General features: G+C 38.5%; 1 protein-coding gene across 3 annotated transcripts in view; it reads left to right on the forward strand.

The window, feature by feature from the left end:
• The first annotated feature begins 660 nt into the window (after positions 1-660).
• Positions 661-18,906, forward strand: part of LOC131219220 (uncharacterized) — a 75,374-nt gene continuing 57,128 nt past the window's right edge. For all 3 annotated transcript variants that reach the window (XM_058214248.1, XM_058214246.1, XM_058214247.1), the window contains exons 1-4: positions 661-999; positions 11,910-12,059; positions 12,164-12,422; positions 12,570-12,788. In XM_058214248.1, the coding sequence (XP_058070231.1) occupies positions 706-999; positions 11,910-12,059; positions 12,164-12,422; positions 12,570-12,788 (922 nt within the window). In that variant the 5' untranslated portion in view covers positions 661-705. The remainder of the gene's footprint in view (positions 1,000-11,909; positions 12,060-12,163; positions 12,423-12,569; positions 12,789-18,906) is intronic.

The raw sequence follows: 18,906 nt of genomic DNA on the forward strand, positions 1-18,906 counted from the left end.
ATTGAAAATAAAAATAAAAATTTCTTATTTCATCAACCATAATATTTATGTTTAAATATAAAATCAAACATGCATGTAACCCAATATTATGTTTCTTTTTTCTTTTTTATTTTAACTTTTGAATATATTATTTGTGCTTCCACGTATCTTCTTACATTTGTAAATTATATGCATTAAACTTTCAATATGCTTGCACCAATTCAATTACATATCACATTAATTAGGACTCTATACAAAGAAAACCTATACACACACACATATATATATTGATTTATAAGTATATATTAACTTCCTTCTTTTTAACCATCGTTGAAGTTAAGTTTCGTTAAAAATTTAATCAAATTTTCATATTTTTTACATGTTTCCAGCAAAAGCAATACATTATGCCATGCAACTGATGCATCCTATGCAATAAGTGATACGTATTTATATCCCAAAGATAAGATACGTAATGCAAGAACTGATTGATCGGATGAATTTAGACGTGTGATTCATCTACAACAGGACTCACGAATTGGATGGTCTGGATGTCTCTTAATACTTGTCAAATGTAAGGAAGACGAGTCCCCACCACCATTTTATGAATGGTGGTAAACTAACATAAGCACTAGTGTATGGTGGATGTATATTTCAAAGCTTTGAAAAAAACAAGGGGAAAAAGAAAGAAAAAAAAAAAAAAAGGAGAAAAAGGAAAAAAAGAAGAAAATGGTGGCAGCCATTGCTGTAGCAGCTGCTGCTTCTTCATCTATTCCAAAATCAGATATTCTTTCATTGAGAAAACCAAGCCCTTCATTTCTTGGTGGGTCCTTGAAAGACCTCTCTACTTTTCAGATAAAACCCAAAAGCAGGGGAAGGGATTTCAAAAGTTTTGTGGTTGAAGCTTTTACAACCAGCAGCAGCAGCAGCAGCAGCAGCAGCAATGGAAGGTTTTATCTGAATTTCACTGGATTCCCTTTCCCTCTCGGCCCTTTCCTCAACAGGCGCACCATTCGGACCGAGGTAAGCTGCTTTACATTTTCTTTTCTGGAGGAGTCATTTCCTACTCTGGCAGCTTGTGATTCTTGATACTCAGGCACACGGAAGTTGTAGACATGACATCTATTAACTCAAGTGAACCTAGTGTAACTAAGTCACAGTATCAAGATTAGATTGGTTCAACTATCATAATCTCTTATTCGTCGACACTTCTATACGACCGTTGGATATTTTCCATTTCATCCGTCCAATGTATAATCAAATAAATATTTGGTTTGGGATACATCTAAACTGGGACCAGAAATTTGGCCAGTTCGATTTGAATTGTGTATGCAGGGTGTGCGATTTCGAAGTGCCTGCATATCATGTTGTTGATGTCTCAAATCTTTCAGCAACAAGGTCTGTTGATGCCATCGACAGACCATTCGATGCCATCAAGAAAATCCGGATATCCCATGTTGGTTGCTGGACACTTCGTGGTGTCCTACTTGATGCCATCGACAGGTCGTCAATGCCATTGAAGATGCCATCGGAAAAATCTGAAAAATCCATGTTTTGTTGCTGGAACGTTTGGTGTTCTACTTGATGACATCGAGGGTGTTCAATGCCATTGAAAGTGTCATCGAGCGCGTGTAAAATTGTGTTAAGTGTGGGATTTGTTTCCGATTTCGATTGTGATTGTCATAGAGGTTATATATATGGGTGTAATCGGGATGTGTGAGTAGGAAGAGGTCTTTCTAATTCGTTCCTAGGGTTTCAAGAGCATAGCTTGGCTTGTAAGGGAGATTCAAGGCTTGTTCGGATCGGGTAATCTATATCTCTTGTAATTTTCTGCTTTCATAGTCTGTCTGCCGTGGTTTTTTCCCACAGGGGTTTTTTCACGTTAAAATCCCAGTGTTTGTGATTAGATTTGATTGTGCAATTGAGATACTTTGCTTGATTCATCTTTGTGTACTTCCGCGGTTCCCCAACAAGTGGTATCAGAGCTAACATTGGGAAGCAGATTGAATACGAAAGCATAGTATCAATGGCTTTTAATCCTAAGTTCGACGTTGAGAAATATTTTGGGAAAAATAATTTTGAGCTGTGGAAGGTTAAGATGACCGGTCTCCTAGTTCTGCAAGGATTGGATGATGCACTCATTGAGAAGCGGCCGGAAACTATGACAAATGAAGAATGGAACAAGATGGATAAGAAAGCGAAAACTTCTATCCAATTGTGCCTAATGGATGAGGTCATCTGCAATGTCACGAGAGAGAAAACTGTAGCAAGTACATGGACAAAATTAGAGGACATTTTCGCAAAGAAATTTCTTGAGAATCGCCTGTACTTGTCACTTCAGTTGTTCAATCTGAAGATGGCATAGGGGGTTGATGTTGAGGCCCACATTAATAACTTTAACAAGATAGTTTGTTGCTGGATGTGGAGGAAATAATGAAAGATGAGGATCAAGCATGCATCTTGTTGAATTCTCTTCTGACTTCGTATGAGTCGTTCAAGGACTTGTTGTATACTGGTAGATTGACCATTAGTGCTGATACTGTTATCTCAACCCTTATGTAAAGGAGATGAGAAAGAAAAGCAATGATGTGGGTGCCTCCACTGATGCATTGTGTACGAGGGGACGAAATTCTGAGCGGGACAATGAATCTTATCGATCGAGGTCCAAATCCAAGGGCAAGCTCAAATGTAAGTTGAAGTGCTGGAACTGTGGGATGTCTGGGCACATGAAGAAGGATTGTAAGAATCCTAAGGTAAAAAAAAATAAATTTGGAGGCTTCTTCCAGGGAGGCCAACACTGCCGAGTCTGATGAAGGTACGAGTGGTTATAATGTGTTGTCAGTGTCCATGGTCGGACACTTATACGATGATTGTAAGGATGGGTGGATTTTGGATACTGGGGCATCATATCACATGACTCCCTATCGGAGTTGGTTCACTAGTTACAGAGAGTGCGATGGTGGTCAGGTATTTATGGGCAATAATAATGCATGTAATGTGGTGGGTGTTGGATCGGTGCGCATCAATATGTTTGATGTCATGGAGCGTACCTTAACTGAGGTGAGACACATTCCTGAGATGAGGAAGAACCTAATATCTCTAGGTGCACTCAAGGTACTTGGATGTAGATTCACCTGTTTTGATTGTCCTTAAAGTTTCAAAGATGACACTCGTAGTTATGAAGGCACAATGAAATGGAAATATTTACAGGTTGATAAGGAGCACTTCATCAGGTGAAGCTGCAACATCTGTAGCGGATTCCACGTCTGCATGTATGTGGCATGCACGTCTGGGCCACATGAGTGAGCGGGGTATGAAGGTACTTTCTGGCTGTTGTTTAATTCTAGTATTTAAAAGTATTGATTTTAATATATGCGAGTATTGTATATATGGTAAACATTCACGATTATCTTTTAAGTCTGGTAAACATGTATGTAAGAGTGTTCTTGATTATGTGCATTCTGATGTATGAGGATTGTCGCCTATGGTTTTTGGTGGAGAGTCGTCATGGTTTGTCACATTCATTGACGACTATTTCAGGAAAACGTGTGTTTATTTTATGAAAAATAAATCCGATGTTTTCACTAACTTCAAGCAGTGGAAGGCGATGGTGGAAAAACAGTTAGGGCGAAAGGTGAAAGTATTGATGACAGATAATGATTGGGAATTCACTTTTGGGGAATTCAATCAGTATTATAAGGATAAAGGGATCGTGAAGCACAATACAGTGCGCCACACACCAGAGCAAAACTGTGTGACTGAGAGGATGAATCGGACACTCTTGGAGAAGCCTGATGCATGATTAGTAATGTTGTGTTGGGTAATAAACTGTGGACTGAGGCCATTAACACGGCTTGTTACTTGGTAAATCAGTCCCCTTCTACGACAATTGAATGTAAGATTCCAGAGGACGTGTGGAATGGTCAGCAAGTAGATTACTCAGGATTGCGAGTATTTTGTTGTGATGCCTACTCTCATGTACTGTCAGTTGAGAGAGATAAGATGGACCAAATGGCTAAAAAGTATCTCTTTGTCGGCTATGGTGGTGGTGTGAAGATGTATAGGCTATATGACTGGGTCACATGGAAAATCATCCTTAGTTGTGACGTCAAATTCGACGAAGGATCCTTGTTTCATAAGGATGATCACAAGGAACCGGAAAAGTTGGTTGTGGACATTTAGTTAGACAGAGATGAGACACATGCAGATACAAAGACGCAGGCAGAGGTACAAGAGTAGGTGGAGCAACCACCTGTGAGAAGAAATCCTCCAAGGGATAGTAGGTTATGCGAGATACAGGGATGACTCAAATATTGAGTTTGCTCTCATTACAGATGAGGGGGATTTGTCTACTCTTTAGGAAGCTCTTGATGAGCCGAATGCTGAAAAGTGGAAAGCAATGATGGATGATGAGATGGACTCCTTGTATAAGAATGAGATATGGGAGTTGGTGGAGCTTTCCGTTGGTCGTAAAGTGATCGGGTGCAAGTGGATCTTCAAGAAGAAATATGATAGGCACGAGGCAAGGTTGATAGCGAAGGGATATACTCAAAGGGAAGGTGTCGACTTCACTAAGATATTTGCGCCGATTGTGAAGCAAATATTTATCAGATTCGTGTTGGCGCTAGTTGCTCAATATAATCTTGAGCTAGAGCAGATGGATGTGAAGACTGCCTTCTTGCGTGGGGGAGTTGGAAGAGCAAATCTACATGAAGCAACCAGAAGGTTATGAAATCCAAGCGGCGGAGAACAAAGTTTCTAGGTTAAATAGGTCATTGTACGGCCTGAAACAGTCGCCTAGGTAGTGGTATAAAAAGTTTGATTTTTTCATGGTGAGTCAGAAGTTTACCAAGAGTGAATATGATTATTGTGTCTACTACAAGATATTGAATGATGGGAAATTCATTATCCTACTTTTGTACGTCGATGACATGCTTATCACCAATCATAACGTGTCTGAGATCGACTTATCGAAGACTCAGTTATTAGGGACATTCAAGATGAAGGATATGAGGGCTGCAAGAAGGGTTCTCGGCATTGATATACACAGAGTCAAGAAGGGAAGTAGGTTATGATTATCTCAGGCGGGATACCTTGAAAATGTATTTATAAAGTATGAGATGGACAAGGTAAAGCCAGTCAACATTTTCCACACAGCTTACTTTAAGTTATCTTCAAAACAATGTCCTAAAACCGATGAAGAAAAATAGGATATGTCTCGTGTGCCTTATTCGAACATAGTTGACAGCTTGATATATGCCATGGTCTGTACAAGATCGAATATTTCACTTGTGGTAGGTGTTGTTAGCAGATACATGTCTAATTCCGACAATAAACACTGAGAGGCAATGAAATGGCTACTTCGATACATTCGAGGTACGCGGGACTACGTCTTATCTTTTGAGAAATCAGGGGCCAAATTAGTAGGCCATGTGAATTATGATTATGCAGGCAGTGTGAACAATAGAAGGTTGACTTTCAGTTACTCGTTTGCGCTAGCAGGTGGAGCAATCAATTGGATGTTGAAACTTTTGTTTGTGGTGGTTCTTTCCATGACTGAAGTTGAGTATGTGATAGTAACAAAGGCATTCAAGGAAGGTGTTTGGTTGAGGGGGATAATAAATTAGTTGTGGCTTCAGAAGGAGGCCATGCCGGTTAATTGTGACAGCGAAAACGTGATCAATTTGGCTAAAAACTTTGTTTATTACTCATGTACTAAACATATTGATGTGTGTCTCCATTTTGTTCAATATGTACTTGAGGAAGGAGGTGTGACTCTAGAGAAAATTCACACGAGCTTGAATCCGGCTGACATACTCACTAAGGTGGTTCCTATAGAGAAGTTTAAGTTCTGTGTAACTTCTCTAGGCTTAGCTAAAGCGTAAAAGGAAGACGGGGTGTGCATGAGAAGCGAAGGTGGAACTATGATGTAAGGAAGAATTAAAGATGATGAAAATAAGCTATGACGATTGAAAATTGAAGACATGGTGGAGATTGTTGTCGCTGTCTCAAATCTTTTAGGAACAGGGTCTGTCGATGCCATCGCCAGACCATTCGATGCCATCGACAGTTGTTCAATGCCATTGACAGCTGCTCGATGCCATCGAGAAAATTCGGAAATCCCATGTTGGTTGCTGGACACTTTGTGGTGTCCTACTTGATGCCATCGACAGGTCGTCGATGCCATCGAAGTCCCATCGAAGATGCCAATGGAAAAATCCGGAAAATCCATGTTTTGTTGTTGGAACGTTTTGATGTTCTACTCGATGACATCGAGGGTGTTCGATGCCATCAACAGATCGTTGATGCCATCGAAGGTATCATTGAGCGCCCACGCAAAATTACGTAAGTGCGGGATTTGTTTCTAATTTCGATTGTGATTCTCATAGAAGCTATATATATATATATATATATATATATAAAACTGTAATCGGGATGTAGGAGTTGGAAGAGTTCTTTCTAATTCATTTATGGGGTTTCAAGAGCATAGCTTGGCTTGTAAGGCAGATTTAAGGCTTGATCGGATCGGGTAATCTCTCTCTTGTAATTTTCTATTTTCATAGTGCATTACTGTCGCTTTGTGCCGTGGTTTTTTCCCGCAAGGGTTTTTCCATGTTAAATTCTGAGTGTTTGTGATTGGACTTGATTGTGCGATTGGTATACTTAGCGATATGGGCCCGTTACGGGGTGTAACGGCCGTAACTGTAGCTTTTTTTTTTTTCATTTTTAGCTCTGTTTTTGCTGTTTTTTTGAAACCTCTTGTTTCCAAACTATTTCTCATTCCTTTTACTACTAATTTCGACCAACCTTGGCTAGGTATTTGAGATAAAAACACATTATATTACAGATTTTTTTGAATCAAAGCTCGGTGGGCCATTTTTCAGAAATTCGTCAAAAATAGGTATTTATACTTTTTTAATATGTTTTGCTGTTTTAATCATGTCATATGATGTGTTAATCATAGTAGAACATGTTAATGTGCATTTTACAGATTTGGGGTGCCATTTAATAATTTTTTAATATTTTTTCTATTTACGAATGAAATTTGACCAATTTATTAAAATTCAAAAAATCAATTTTTAATGGTTGTTTTGCTGTTTTAATCATGCTATTTGATGTGTTAATCATAGTAGAACATGTTAATGTGCATTTTACAGATTTGGGGTGCCATTTTATATTTTTTAATATTTTTTTCTATTTACGCATTTATTTTGGCCCTTTTTTTGAAAATTCGAAAAATCATTTTTTAATGATTCTTTTGCTGTTTTAATGATGTCATATGATGTGTTAATCATAGTAGAACATGTTAATGTGCATTTTACAGATTTGGGGTGCCATTTTATATATTTTTTATATTTTTTTCTATTTACGCATTTATTTTGGCCCTTTTTTGAAAATTCGAAAAATCATTTTTTAATGATTCTTTTGCTGTTTTAATGATGCCATATGATGTGTTAATCATAGTAGAACATGTTAATATGCATTTTACAGATTTGGGGTGCCATTTTATATTTTTTTAATATTTTTTTCTATTTACGCATTTATTTCGGCCCTTTTTTTGAAAATTCGAAAAATCATTTTTTAATGATTCTTTTGCTGTTTTAATGATGTCATATGATGTGTTAATCATAGTAGAACATGTTAATGTGCATTTTACATATTTGGGGTGCCATTTTATATTTTTTAAAATTTTTTTTTTCTATTTACTCATGAATTTTGGCCCTCAAAGAAAATTCGAAAAATCATTTTTTAATGATTCTTTTGCTGTTTTAATGATGCCATATGATGTGTTAATCATAGTAGAACATGTTAATATGCATTTTACATATTTTCGGTGCCATTTTATATTCTATATATATATATATATTTTTATTTACGCATGAATTTTGGCCCTAAAAAATAATTGCAAACACCTAAATGTAAGATATTTTTGTATTACATTCATTCTAATATATCTATCATTGATAGTAGCTAGTTAGAAAATTAAATATATGAGTTTTGCAGTCAAATCCAGGTTGTCTGGTTCATAAATTCATCAGACAATCCGATACAACTTCTCACCAAAGAGTGGACCGTTACACCACCATAAACATGTTCCAATTTATAAATGAATGCATATTTGGAATGCTTAGAATATTTCGGATTTAATCCATATTTTTCATAATTTTTTGCAAAAAAATTTTTTGCGCCGTTACGGGCCGTTACGCCCCCGTATCCGTATCGGTTTTGGATGTCGCTTTGTGCCGTGGTTTTTTCCCGCAAGGGTTTTTCCATGTTAAATTCTGAGTGTTTGTGATTGGACTTGATTGTGCGATTGGTATACTTAGCTTGATTCATCTTTGTGTGTTCTCGTCGTTCTCCAATATCATCCATGATACTCTGCCAGAGTAACAAAGCTTTCCTCTTTTTTTTTTTTTTTTTTTTTTCTTATCATTTCCCATTTTTGGTGGAGGTAGTCTGTGATACTCTGATGCTTGTCATACTTATGACGCATCACCATACATGCAATGGATGGGCCATAACTCAAAACTCACTAATCAGTGGATTAGAATTCATCACTGTGGAAGGAAACTTATCAATGGTCCTGATTCATTGGATAAATTGAGATGGTTAGGATTGTCATATATGGCCCATTCCCCATCTGAAGTGGGCCTCACATGTCATATGATTGATGTTGGTGTTAAGGTAGGCCATGTTTATGTTGGATGTGTATATAACTATCTTCCTAGTTTCTGCGGGAGTGTGATGTAGTTTCTCTTTTGTATCGAGCGTGTGGAATTGGAGTGGTCCGTTTTAGAAATGTATTTTCAGCTATGCTAAGTGCACACAGGTGTGCAATCAAACTCATGTCCATGTGCCACATGTGCCAATAGGTGCGAGATCCAATCCATTTGTCAGGTTGATCCAACCTTTTACATGTTTTCTCAAAAATAAATTTGGTCCACTCTTTTGTACCCTATTTATGTTTGTTCTTACGAGAGCCAATTAAAGAGAGACACGTAGTATATCTAAAATCTGTTGAGATACCCGAAGAGGATTTTGTGGGTATACAGCTAGCATCTATCAAACGATGCCACGTCATCCATAAAGCAATGGTTGCCAAGCAAAACATAGTTTAGTCAGCAAGGAGGCTTGGAGCGGTTATTTGTGCAAGTGGGCAAGCTAAGAAGGGAAAAGGTTCCAGGGGTTCAATTGTGCTGAAACAGTTATAGTAACCGTCTGAATGTGAGAAGCATTCAGATGATCGGTTTAAGGCTATAAATAGCAATGGAGTTCAACAAAGCAAATTGTCTCATGCCAACCAAACCAAACCAAATTTATCTTTCAATTATCTGTCATTTACATTCCTTGGTGCAATACTTTACCTTTATCTGTCATTTACATTCCTTGGTGCAATACTTTACCTTTGTCTGCCATTTACATTCCTTAGTTTAATCCTTTATTTCCCATTTACATTCCTTAGTGTAATCCGTAGTGATAATCAGAGTAGTTGTTAATTTTAGCTGTAATTCGAGTCTACGCTCATACGTTAGATTCAGTTCGAGTATCAAGCGAAGTTCTCCATCCAGAGAGGAGTTTTGTAGTTGTTTTTCACGGCTTACTGTAAGCTTTTTTTTTTTTCATTTGTACTGAAGAGAAAAAGTCCTTTCGCATGGAAGGCATAGGTGTGACCCATCTTCAGAAGATAAACCCCACCCTCTGACTATCGCTTGATTATCTTAAGCAACGTTGTGCAAGTGGCTGATAGGTGACCAATCTTATTAGATCTCGGTCATATACGGTCGATTTTCGGATGTATCTACCTATCTTGGTGCTTGGGGTCGTAATTGTTCGGTTTGAATTGAGCCGCATTTTCAATTTTGGCATGCTCGCACTAATCATGTGACCGAGCAGTAACATTCCCTTGGCACGCACGGTGGGACCCTCGTCTTAGTTTACTTACTGATATGATAGTACGATTTGATCAATCGAAAATATGAATAGAAGCAATCGAATTGCTGGGGCTGAACCCTCAACAGCAACTGCACCACCTTCGACCGATGACGTGCCGGTTCAAATGACCCTTGAATTATTAAATTTAAATACTATTTCGATACTTGGTCCTACCAGCCAGGAAGAGGCATCAACCTCTCAGACCACTTCTCTTGAAGAGATAATGGTTGGACTTCGGGATGTTCAAATGAGTATCCAGAATGTCTAGGAATATGGGAGAGCTCAAGCAGAGTCGGTACACGCTTAGGCCGAGTACTTTTGTGTTCAAACTGAGACTGTGAACTGATGGATGGCTAACCAGACCGAGGCCATGCACCGATTGCTAACTATTATAATAAAAAAGCACCTACGACAACACAATATAATGCCGAAGCGAGTTTTGTCGGCAACTCGGTTCAGCGGCCACCGATACCTCCCCTACAGCGGAACTCGCCTCTCGTTCTATTCCAGGATGGGCGGAATGCTCCGCTGCACGCCGAGTTCAAGCGACCAAAGTGGGAGGTCAAGAATTTTGTTTTTGAAGTTCGGAATCAGGATATGCTGGGAGGACAACCCTTCCAATATTTTCCTACAAATCCATTGTTTCATGAGGGATAAAACCGGGTAGGTTCTGACCGCCACCCATGGTTGAACCACAACGGATAGATCGTGACCAAATCATGCAAATGGTCTAAGAGGTTACTTGCCAAGTCATCGGCCGCAATACTATCCCATTCTACCATAAGCCTTATCCCGAATGGATCGACTGACAATACCCGTTGCCAAGGAATTATCGACTGGATTTTGCCCTGTTCTCGGGGGATCCTGGTCAATTGACCATTGAACACGTTGGTCGATTTACTATGCAGTGTGGTGAACTGGCTAACAATGAATAACACAAGTTGCAACTATTCAGTCATTCATTGACAGTAGTGGCCTTCACATGGTACTCCAACTTAATTGAATCCATACCTGTCAAGAGATGGAGGAGAAATTCGATGCCCAGTTCTTTTCCAAGGAAATGCTAAAATGTATATATTTGCATATATAAGAATAAAATAATCGCAAAAAAGATGCATATTTAGGAATCAAATGATAAGTTTCCCTTTGATGGGGGCCTAAAAACATGTATTGTTGACTTAGCGAAATAATGGGGAAACATGGGGAAAATGGTGGATCCATCCATGCATGTACATACATACATACAAACACACATGAATGATCCATCCATCCATCCATCCAACCATGCATGCATACACATACATATATGCAATGACACATAGATATATGCATGCATGAATGATCCATCCATGCATACAAACATACATACACCCATCCATTCATCCATTCATCCATGCATACATACATACATGCATCCATGATCCATGCATCCATCCATCTATGCATGCACACACACACACACACACACACACATACACAAACATGCATTTCATCATACAACCATGCACCCATAAAAGAAAATTTGAAATAGAAAATTTTCTAATAAACATTTTTTTGGTGATATTGATACATTGGCAATATTATCGAAATATCACCTATATATTGGCAATACAAGTGACACTTGGAATCCACACAGTCGAAAAGATTGACGATATTGATACATTGGCGATTCTTAGCGATAATATTTGGAAGTTCTGATACTACTAGTGTTATCGGTATCACCGATTTGGCAATACTGGTAATATTGGCGATATTATCGACAATATCGGTGAAATTATCAACAATATTGCCGATTTGGAGCAATGTTCACTACTACCTTCTTTTCATAGCATGCTGATTTCAGATCTGATCATGCTTGTCTTCAAAGTCTGTGAAGGATTGCATATGGCTATTCAAACAAGAGAAAGCATTAGGATTCAGCAGTCTCGTTTTTTTCTCCTTTTTTTTTTTTTTTTTTCATGGCATGCTGATTACAGATCTGATCATTCTTGTCTTCGAAGGCTGTGAAGGATTGCATATGGCTATTCGAACAAGAGCAAGCATTAGGATTCAGCAGTGTCTCTACGAACATCCGAATGACGGTCATAAAGCTCAAGTCAGGAGGATTGTGGATACATGCTCCTATTGCTCCAACCAAAGAATGCATTCAGGTTTCCTCATTCTGCACTTGTTCATTTCCTGTCATATGTTCAACATAATACTCATTTCTTTATTGGTAAAAATGTTTAAAGGTTACTTTTTGTTTCTTTACCAGCTTGTGAAGGAGTTGGATGCCCCTGTAGAATACATTATCTTGCCCACATTTGCATATGAACACAAAATCTTTGTCGGTCCATTTTCGAGAAAGTTCCCACGAGCAGAAATCTGGGTAGCACCAAGGCAATGGAGTTGGCCCATCAATTTACCACTTGAATTCTTTGGGATTTTCCGTGCCAAAACACTCAGAGATGAGGACATGTCCACCCCATGGGCTAATGAGATAGAACAAAAAGTTCTCAGCTCTCCGGAAGTTGGTAAGGTGTTTTCCGTTGATACCTAACTACCGACTAAATTTGCGATGTTTCTACCATACTTTTGTGGTGTTTTCTTCCTCCATAAGCTTGATTGCAAAATCATTGTCTTGGTTGAAAGGGCTGATTTCAGTTCATTGCATGTTTCAGGAATTGGGCCATATGTGGAGGTTGCATTTTATCATAAGCTTTCTCGGACATTGCTGGTAACGGATGCTGTAATTTTTGTCCCAAGGCAGCCACCAGAATGCATTAGCAAAGAATCCTTGTTGGCATCTGCCAAGAATGGTTTAGCAGTGAAGCTTCTTAGCAAAGGGAAGGATGTGCCAGAGGAACCAGTGGTCGACAACAAAATGAACCGTCAAAAAGGTCAGTATTTCAATTTTGCATATTTTCTTTAGCCGAACTATTTTGTGGTATATGCTTTACCTGTGCTTAGTAACTGTTCTGTTGTCCAGTTAGGCTTCCTTGCGAGGTCTTGAAACAAGATTTGGGTGGAAATTTACTTCGATTGAACTGAAATATGACATCTATAAACATCTATCAATAAGGGAAAGAAGAGGGAAGAAAGAAGAAAGAGGAGAGAAGGCGAGCAAGGTGAGGGAGAGAATTTTATGTGGAATTAGGTTAATCAACTAATCGGTCTCTGACACTATTTCATTAATAAGAATAATACAAATGGACCAAAAGTATGTAATAATGGGAAAGGACAAAAATATGCCCTACAGATACTTCAACACTCCCACATAAGTTGGAGCATAAATATTGATCATGCGCAAGTTGGAAACAATAGAATTCAGGCGATCAGAACAGGAATTTGTTGAATATATGAATTATCTGGTTGCTAGTTCATACATGTGGAGTTACAATCTCCTTATTTACCACCTTCTCACACACAAATATGACAAACAACTTTAATATGTTTAGTGAGTTAGTGAAACATAGATTGGTGGCAATGCGTATGGCAGCTCGATCATCACAAAATAGTTGCCAGGGTTGAAATGGAGTGAAATTTTTTTCCCTATAATAACATTGTAACTAGATAAGTTCGCAGACAAGCATAGGCCAATACTTTATACCGACGAATTGCTTCTTCCTCTTCCATGTCACATGATTTCCTCCAATACATGTAAACTTGTAGTTGAGTGACGATCCATAGGGGACCTGATGCAGGACATGAAATTAAATATGACATGCAAGAGTTCAAGCTTTAGATCATGCTAATTTTAAACAATCACAAAATTCCACATCCTACATACGATTAAATATTCAAAAAGGGGAATCTATGGGGGTCCAAGCCTACACAAGTTTAAGGCTGGATCAAATAAAATTATAAACCAAATAAGCCCAAAGGAGTGTAAGATTCATCCATTCTTGCAAAGGATTGTTCCTCAATTCAAGAGATTCACCATGTTTCAATTTGGGGGAAAATCTAGGGTTTGCAAATTTGGGAATAATTGGGATTTGGGATTCTCTAGGGTTAAGGGCCTGCATTTAAGGCTAAAGAGGAGGGAAATAGAGGAAAGATGGAACCTGAGATGAGCCACGTGCATGGACAACAATTGGCCCTAGGCATACGTGCATGACCACTTGTCCGCATGTGTGTGGGGCCCACAAAGTCGGAAAGCGATTCCTAGGCTAGGATCAGCCAGGGTAGGATCGCTTCCATACCAAAATTCGTGTCGATCTGATGCACGGTTTGTGCGTGGTGCTCCACCGAAGTTTCAACCCATCTGATGGGCCAGAATATGAAAATTTATTGTAGAAGAGAACTTGGGTACAAGAAAGGTTGAATTTGAAGATGGGAGGGATGTAGAAGATGATGGATGTGGGGTGTAAAGAAGTGGGGATGATTTGGGATGGTTGTAGCTTCACACCATGGTAGTTAGCCTTTCGAGGAAGTAAGGGTTTCACACCCAATTCGATTCTTCAACCTAAAGAGATAGAGAAGAAGAAAAATGCAGAATTTTTATTCATAAACTTCATTGAAAAATACCTACATGGGGTTGCTTATTTTTAAGAAAACCCTAAACCCCAAAAGCCAATTTTTCCCTTGCACCATGTGTACACACTAATACTTAAAGCTGAAGTAAATAAAATAATAACTAATCTACGCAATCAAAGCCGTTCATGATGTTTCTAATAATGAAAATAATCAAAACTCAAAATCCTAGATCATCTAGGGTAGTGGGCCACGATCATGAGATCTGATGGTAGAATCCATATGATGATTGGGTCTACTCCAATGCTCCATAGCATAACCCCTAACTGTGAGGCCCTCCATAGATTCGTCGTCAATCCAGATCGATAGTGGGGCCCTCCTTGAATATGTGCGTAGGGTGGGGGGCGTGCGCATGATGTCCCTATTAGGACCTGATCAACTCAGCTCTTGAAAAAGTTAACAAACGAGGATGTCTGTTTTCCTTGTATCGAAGTCCCAGTTTGGAGCTACTATCAACTACCGAAGGATATGAATAGTTGCATCAATATGTGATGTACAAAGCGCATGCATGAACTGGCTAACCACCACGATAGCATATGATATGTAAGTTCATGTGATCACGAGATTGATGGGTTGCTTTATTAACTCTCAGCAAGTACTGGATCATCTATAAGAGTGCCATTATCAACATATAACTTTTTATCACGATCCATTGGTGAGTTGAAATGTTACAGCATAACATCTCAGTCTCCTTAAATTGATCCTGAACATCCTTTCACCAAGGTAGGACTACTGCTTTAGAGTGGAGGAATTGAATGCTGAAGTATTGCAAAGCTCCAATATTCTTAATCCTGAACTTATGCAAAGAAATGCCTTTAAAGCTGTAATACCACAGTCGATAGAATCATTTCTTGTAGTTATATTATTATCGGCATGCACAAATGGAGGGATGAGTCGCTCCTTTATTCATCGAACATAATAAAACTGAATTTCAGCAAAGCTCTACTCGATTTGTCAAATATTGAGAGATTGTATGAGAACAGATATAGGTTTCTTTTGCCTAGATACAGCTCCATGCTTCCTTTGCTTAAGAAAGCTAGGAGGAGGTTCATATACACTTCCTTGACCACTTGAAGGAAGGCATTTTTTACATCTAAGTGGAACAGGGGGCCAGCCTTGATATCTTTCCAAAGTGCCCGCGGGGTCAACACCATGGGTTTGAGTATACAACTAGATTTGCATTGTAGTGCTCAGTAGAACCATTGAGTTTGCTTAATGGTACATACCCATGGGTTTGAGTTCCGCACCTAGATTTGCATTGTAGTGCTTAGTAGAACCATCGAGTTTGCTTAATGGTACATACCCAAGAACATCCGATGGTACATTTTCCCTCATGTGAAGATACTGTTCCCCAAGTTTCATTCTTTTCATTCCATTTCCTTAACCTTAACGCTTTGCAAATATTGTTAGAAATAGCCTATTTAACAATATGTGGTACATAGACTGTTGAGAAAGCAACAATAGATGACCTATAGGAAGCAGAAAGGCTTTCAGTGAAATGAAATTGTTAATTAGATGAGCGGTAGAGGCAAACCATGTAAGAACAATAGAAGTTCGTTTTGGTTTCCGAAGATTGATTGGAAGAGAGTTAAGAGGAAAAAACATACAATGGATCGACATAGGAAGGTATAATACCAAGGTATCCCGAATCGGTTACGTATCGGCCGTATTGGCTGATACGTAACGGTAACCCCCCTCGCGGTCGTTTTCTCCTTCTTCTTCTTCTCGGGCTGCGGCTGCGGCCCTGCTGCAGCTCTCGTTTTCTCCTTCTCTCTGGTTTTCTCCTTCTTTCCCTCTCGTTTTCTTCCTCTCTCTCATTTTCCCTTTCTTTCCCTCTCATTTTTTCTTTTTCCCTCTCATTTCTCTCTCCCTCTCTCTCGATCTAGAAAAAAAATGAATCGGTGACAGCCACGCACCTTATTTGTTTAAGTGGTCTGCGGCGCATGCCGCTTAGTGCACTTGCACTGTTTTAGTGCCTGCGGCCCACCTTGATTTATGTATTGTATTATATATCCATGCCACCCAGTTTTTCCTGATCATTTCAACGTATGGTCCCTAAAATGAAGCAGATCCAGATCTCAAGTGGACCGCATAGTAGGATTCAATGCCCATTGTGCACTTGCATTGTTTTAGTGCATGTGGCCACCTTGATTTATGTGTTTTATTATATATCCATGCCACCCATTAGTTTTTCCTGATCATTTCAAGGCATGGTCCCTAAAATGAAGCAGATCCAGATCTCAAGTGGATTGCAAAATAGGATTGAATGCCCACTGTGCACTTGCATTGTTTTAGTGCATGCGGCCCACCTTGATTTATGTGTTGTATTATGTATCCATGCTACCCATCGGTTTTTTCTGATCAGTTCAAGGCGTGGTCCCTAAAATGATGCAGATCCAGATCTCAAGTGGACCGCACAGTAGGATTGAATGCCCACAGTTAAAAACTTATTATGGCCCACTGTAATGTTTATTTACCATCGAAACTACTGATAAGGTTGCATGAACTTGGATCAAGGAAAACAAAAGTCGCAGCTTAAAAATAATAAAATAAAATAATAATAATGAAAGTTTTAATTATGGGAATTCAATCCTTACTGTGTGGTCCACCAAAGATTTGGATTTGCCTCATTTTTTGGACCATGCCCTAAAATGAGTTGGCAAAAAGGATGGATAGCATGGATATACATCAAATGCATCAAGAATTCAAGGTGGGTCCTATGTTCAGGGCGTCATTCACAAACGGTCCACCTAAGGTTTAAATCTGCCTGTTTTTTTGGGTCATGATTTAAAGTGAGCTGGCAAAATAGATTAACGACACGGATATACAAATACATTAAGGTGGACCCCAATTTCAAGGCCTCACCCACTAGTGGTCTACCTTAGATATGGATCTACCTCATTTTTGGACCATGCCTTGAAATGATTTGATAAAACGGATGGATGTCATTGATATACAATACATACATCGTGGTGGGCCCTATGTACATGGCCGTGAAAATTGTCCATGAGGCATACATTAACTCAAAATTAATAAATTAAATTATGGCACTATTGTTGCCATGTCACAATTCCAAAATTAAATTATTTAAATGATTTTCACCATTAATTTGCAAACACTTGTTTTTCTGAAATAGGATCATTTGATATTTTTCATTCATCACTGTTCAATAAATATCCACCAATCCATTAGTGAGATAAGTGCCAATAGATTGCATGAATTTAACGTTGATTTGGGGCATCAAATGGTCCACCAAATTAGCTCTAAATCAACAACACTATTTACTTGAATATAATTTGAAATTTTTTCTTAAGATTTATTGGGAAAAATTATATTAATTTGTTAGATATATGAATTATATAATTGGACATAAAAGTCCCTAGATTGTATGTTGAAATAAAATGTACACAAGTCACAAGGTATGTAATACACCAATACCTACAAATATGAGATATTTTGGTATTAGATTCATTCTAATCAATTCATATTGATATTACATAGTTAGATAATTAAATATAAAATATCTATAGCCAATACCAAGTTGTCTGGTCCATAAATTCATCAGACAGTCCGATACAGCTTCTCACCAAAGAGTGGACCATTACACCACCATAAACATGTTCCAATTTATAAATGAATGCATATTTGGAATGCTTAGAATATTCCGGATTTAATCCATATTTTTTCATATTTTTTTTGGTAAAAAAAAAATAAAATTTTTTTTGCACTGTTACGGGCCGTTACGCCCCCGTATTGCCGATACACCCCCGTATCCGTATTGATATCGGTGGGCACCGTTACGCCAACCGATATCGATACGGGATACCTTGTATAATACTTAGCATTAGACTGAGTTGTGGAGGACTGAATTTTCTTCCTTTTGTAGACAATAATTGGTTTATGCATACTTGATTGACTTGAATCGTTAGATAAGGAAATAGGAAGAGGACACATGACCCTAACTCATTAGTTACTATGTTCCCCTAACTCGGAAAAGGGTCTTTTAAAGGTTGCCCTTGGTTCGAGAAATAAAACACATCTTCAAAGAAGGTAACATCCATAGACATATAACTTTCCAATTCTAAGAGTCCAAAAACCTGCGCCCTAGATACCAACAAACATGCGCTATATACCTCTAGGACTTGTCATTTGTGTGACTAAGACTATGAACAATACACATGAAAGTAGTGAATTTGATGGCTTCCCGTACAAGAATTTGATGTGGTGAGTGGTGATTTCCCATTCTAGACATGTGAAAGAAAACTTTTGATTAAAAAACTTGTAGATAGAAGAGCATTACCCCCAAATACTCTGGAACATTCTTTTAAGAAGCAAAGCTCGAGTTACCTAAAGGAGATGACGGTTTTTCCTTTCAGGCGGTGCCCTTTTTACTTTTCTTGATGGGAAACATAGTTCAATAGTGTTTAGAAGACTCATAAGCTTTGCAACATAGGTCACCAAAACTAGGAACAAATAGAATAGACA

The sequence above is a fragment of the Magnolia sinica genome, chromosome 11 (genome assembly GCF_029962835.1).
Source record: "Magnolia sinica isolate HGM2019 chromosome 11, MsV1, whole genome shotgun sequence".
Taxonomy (NCBI): Eukaryota; Viridiplantae; Streptophyta; class Magnoliopsida; order Magnoliales; family Magnoliaceae; genus Magnolia; species Magnolia sinica.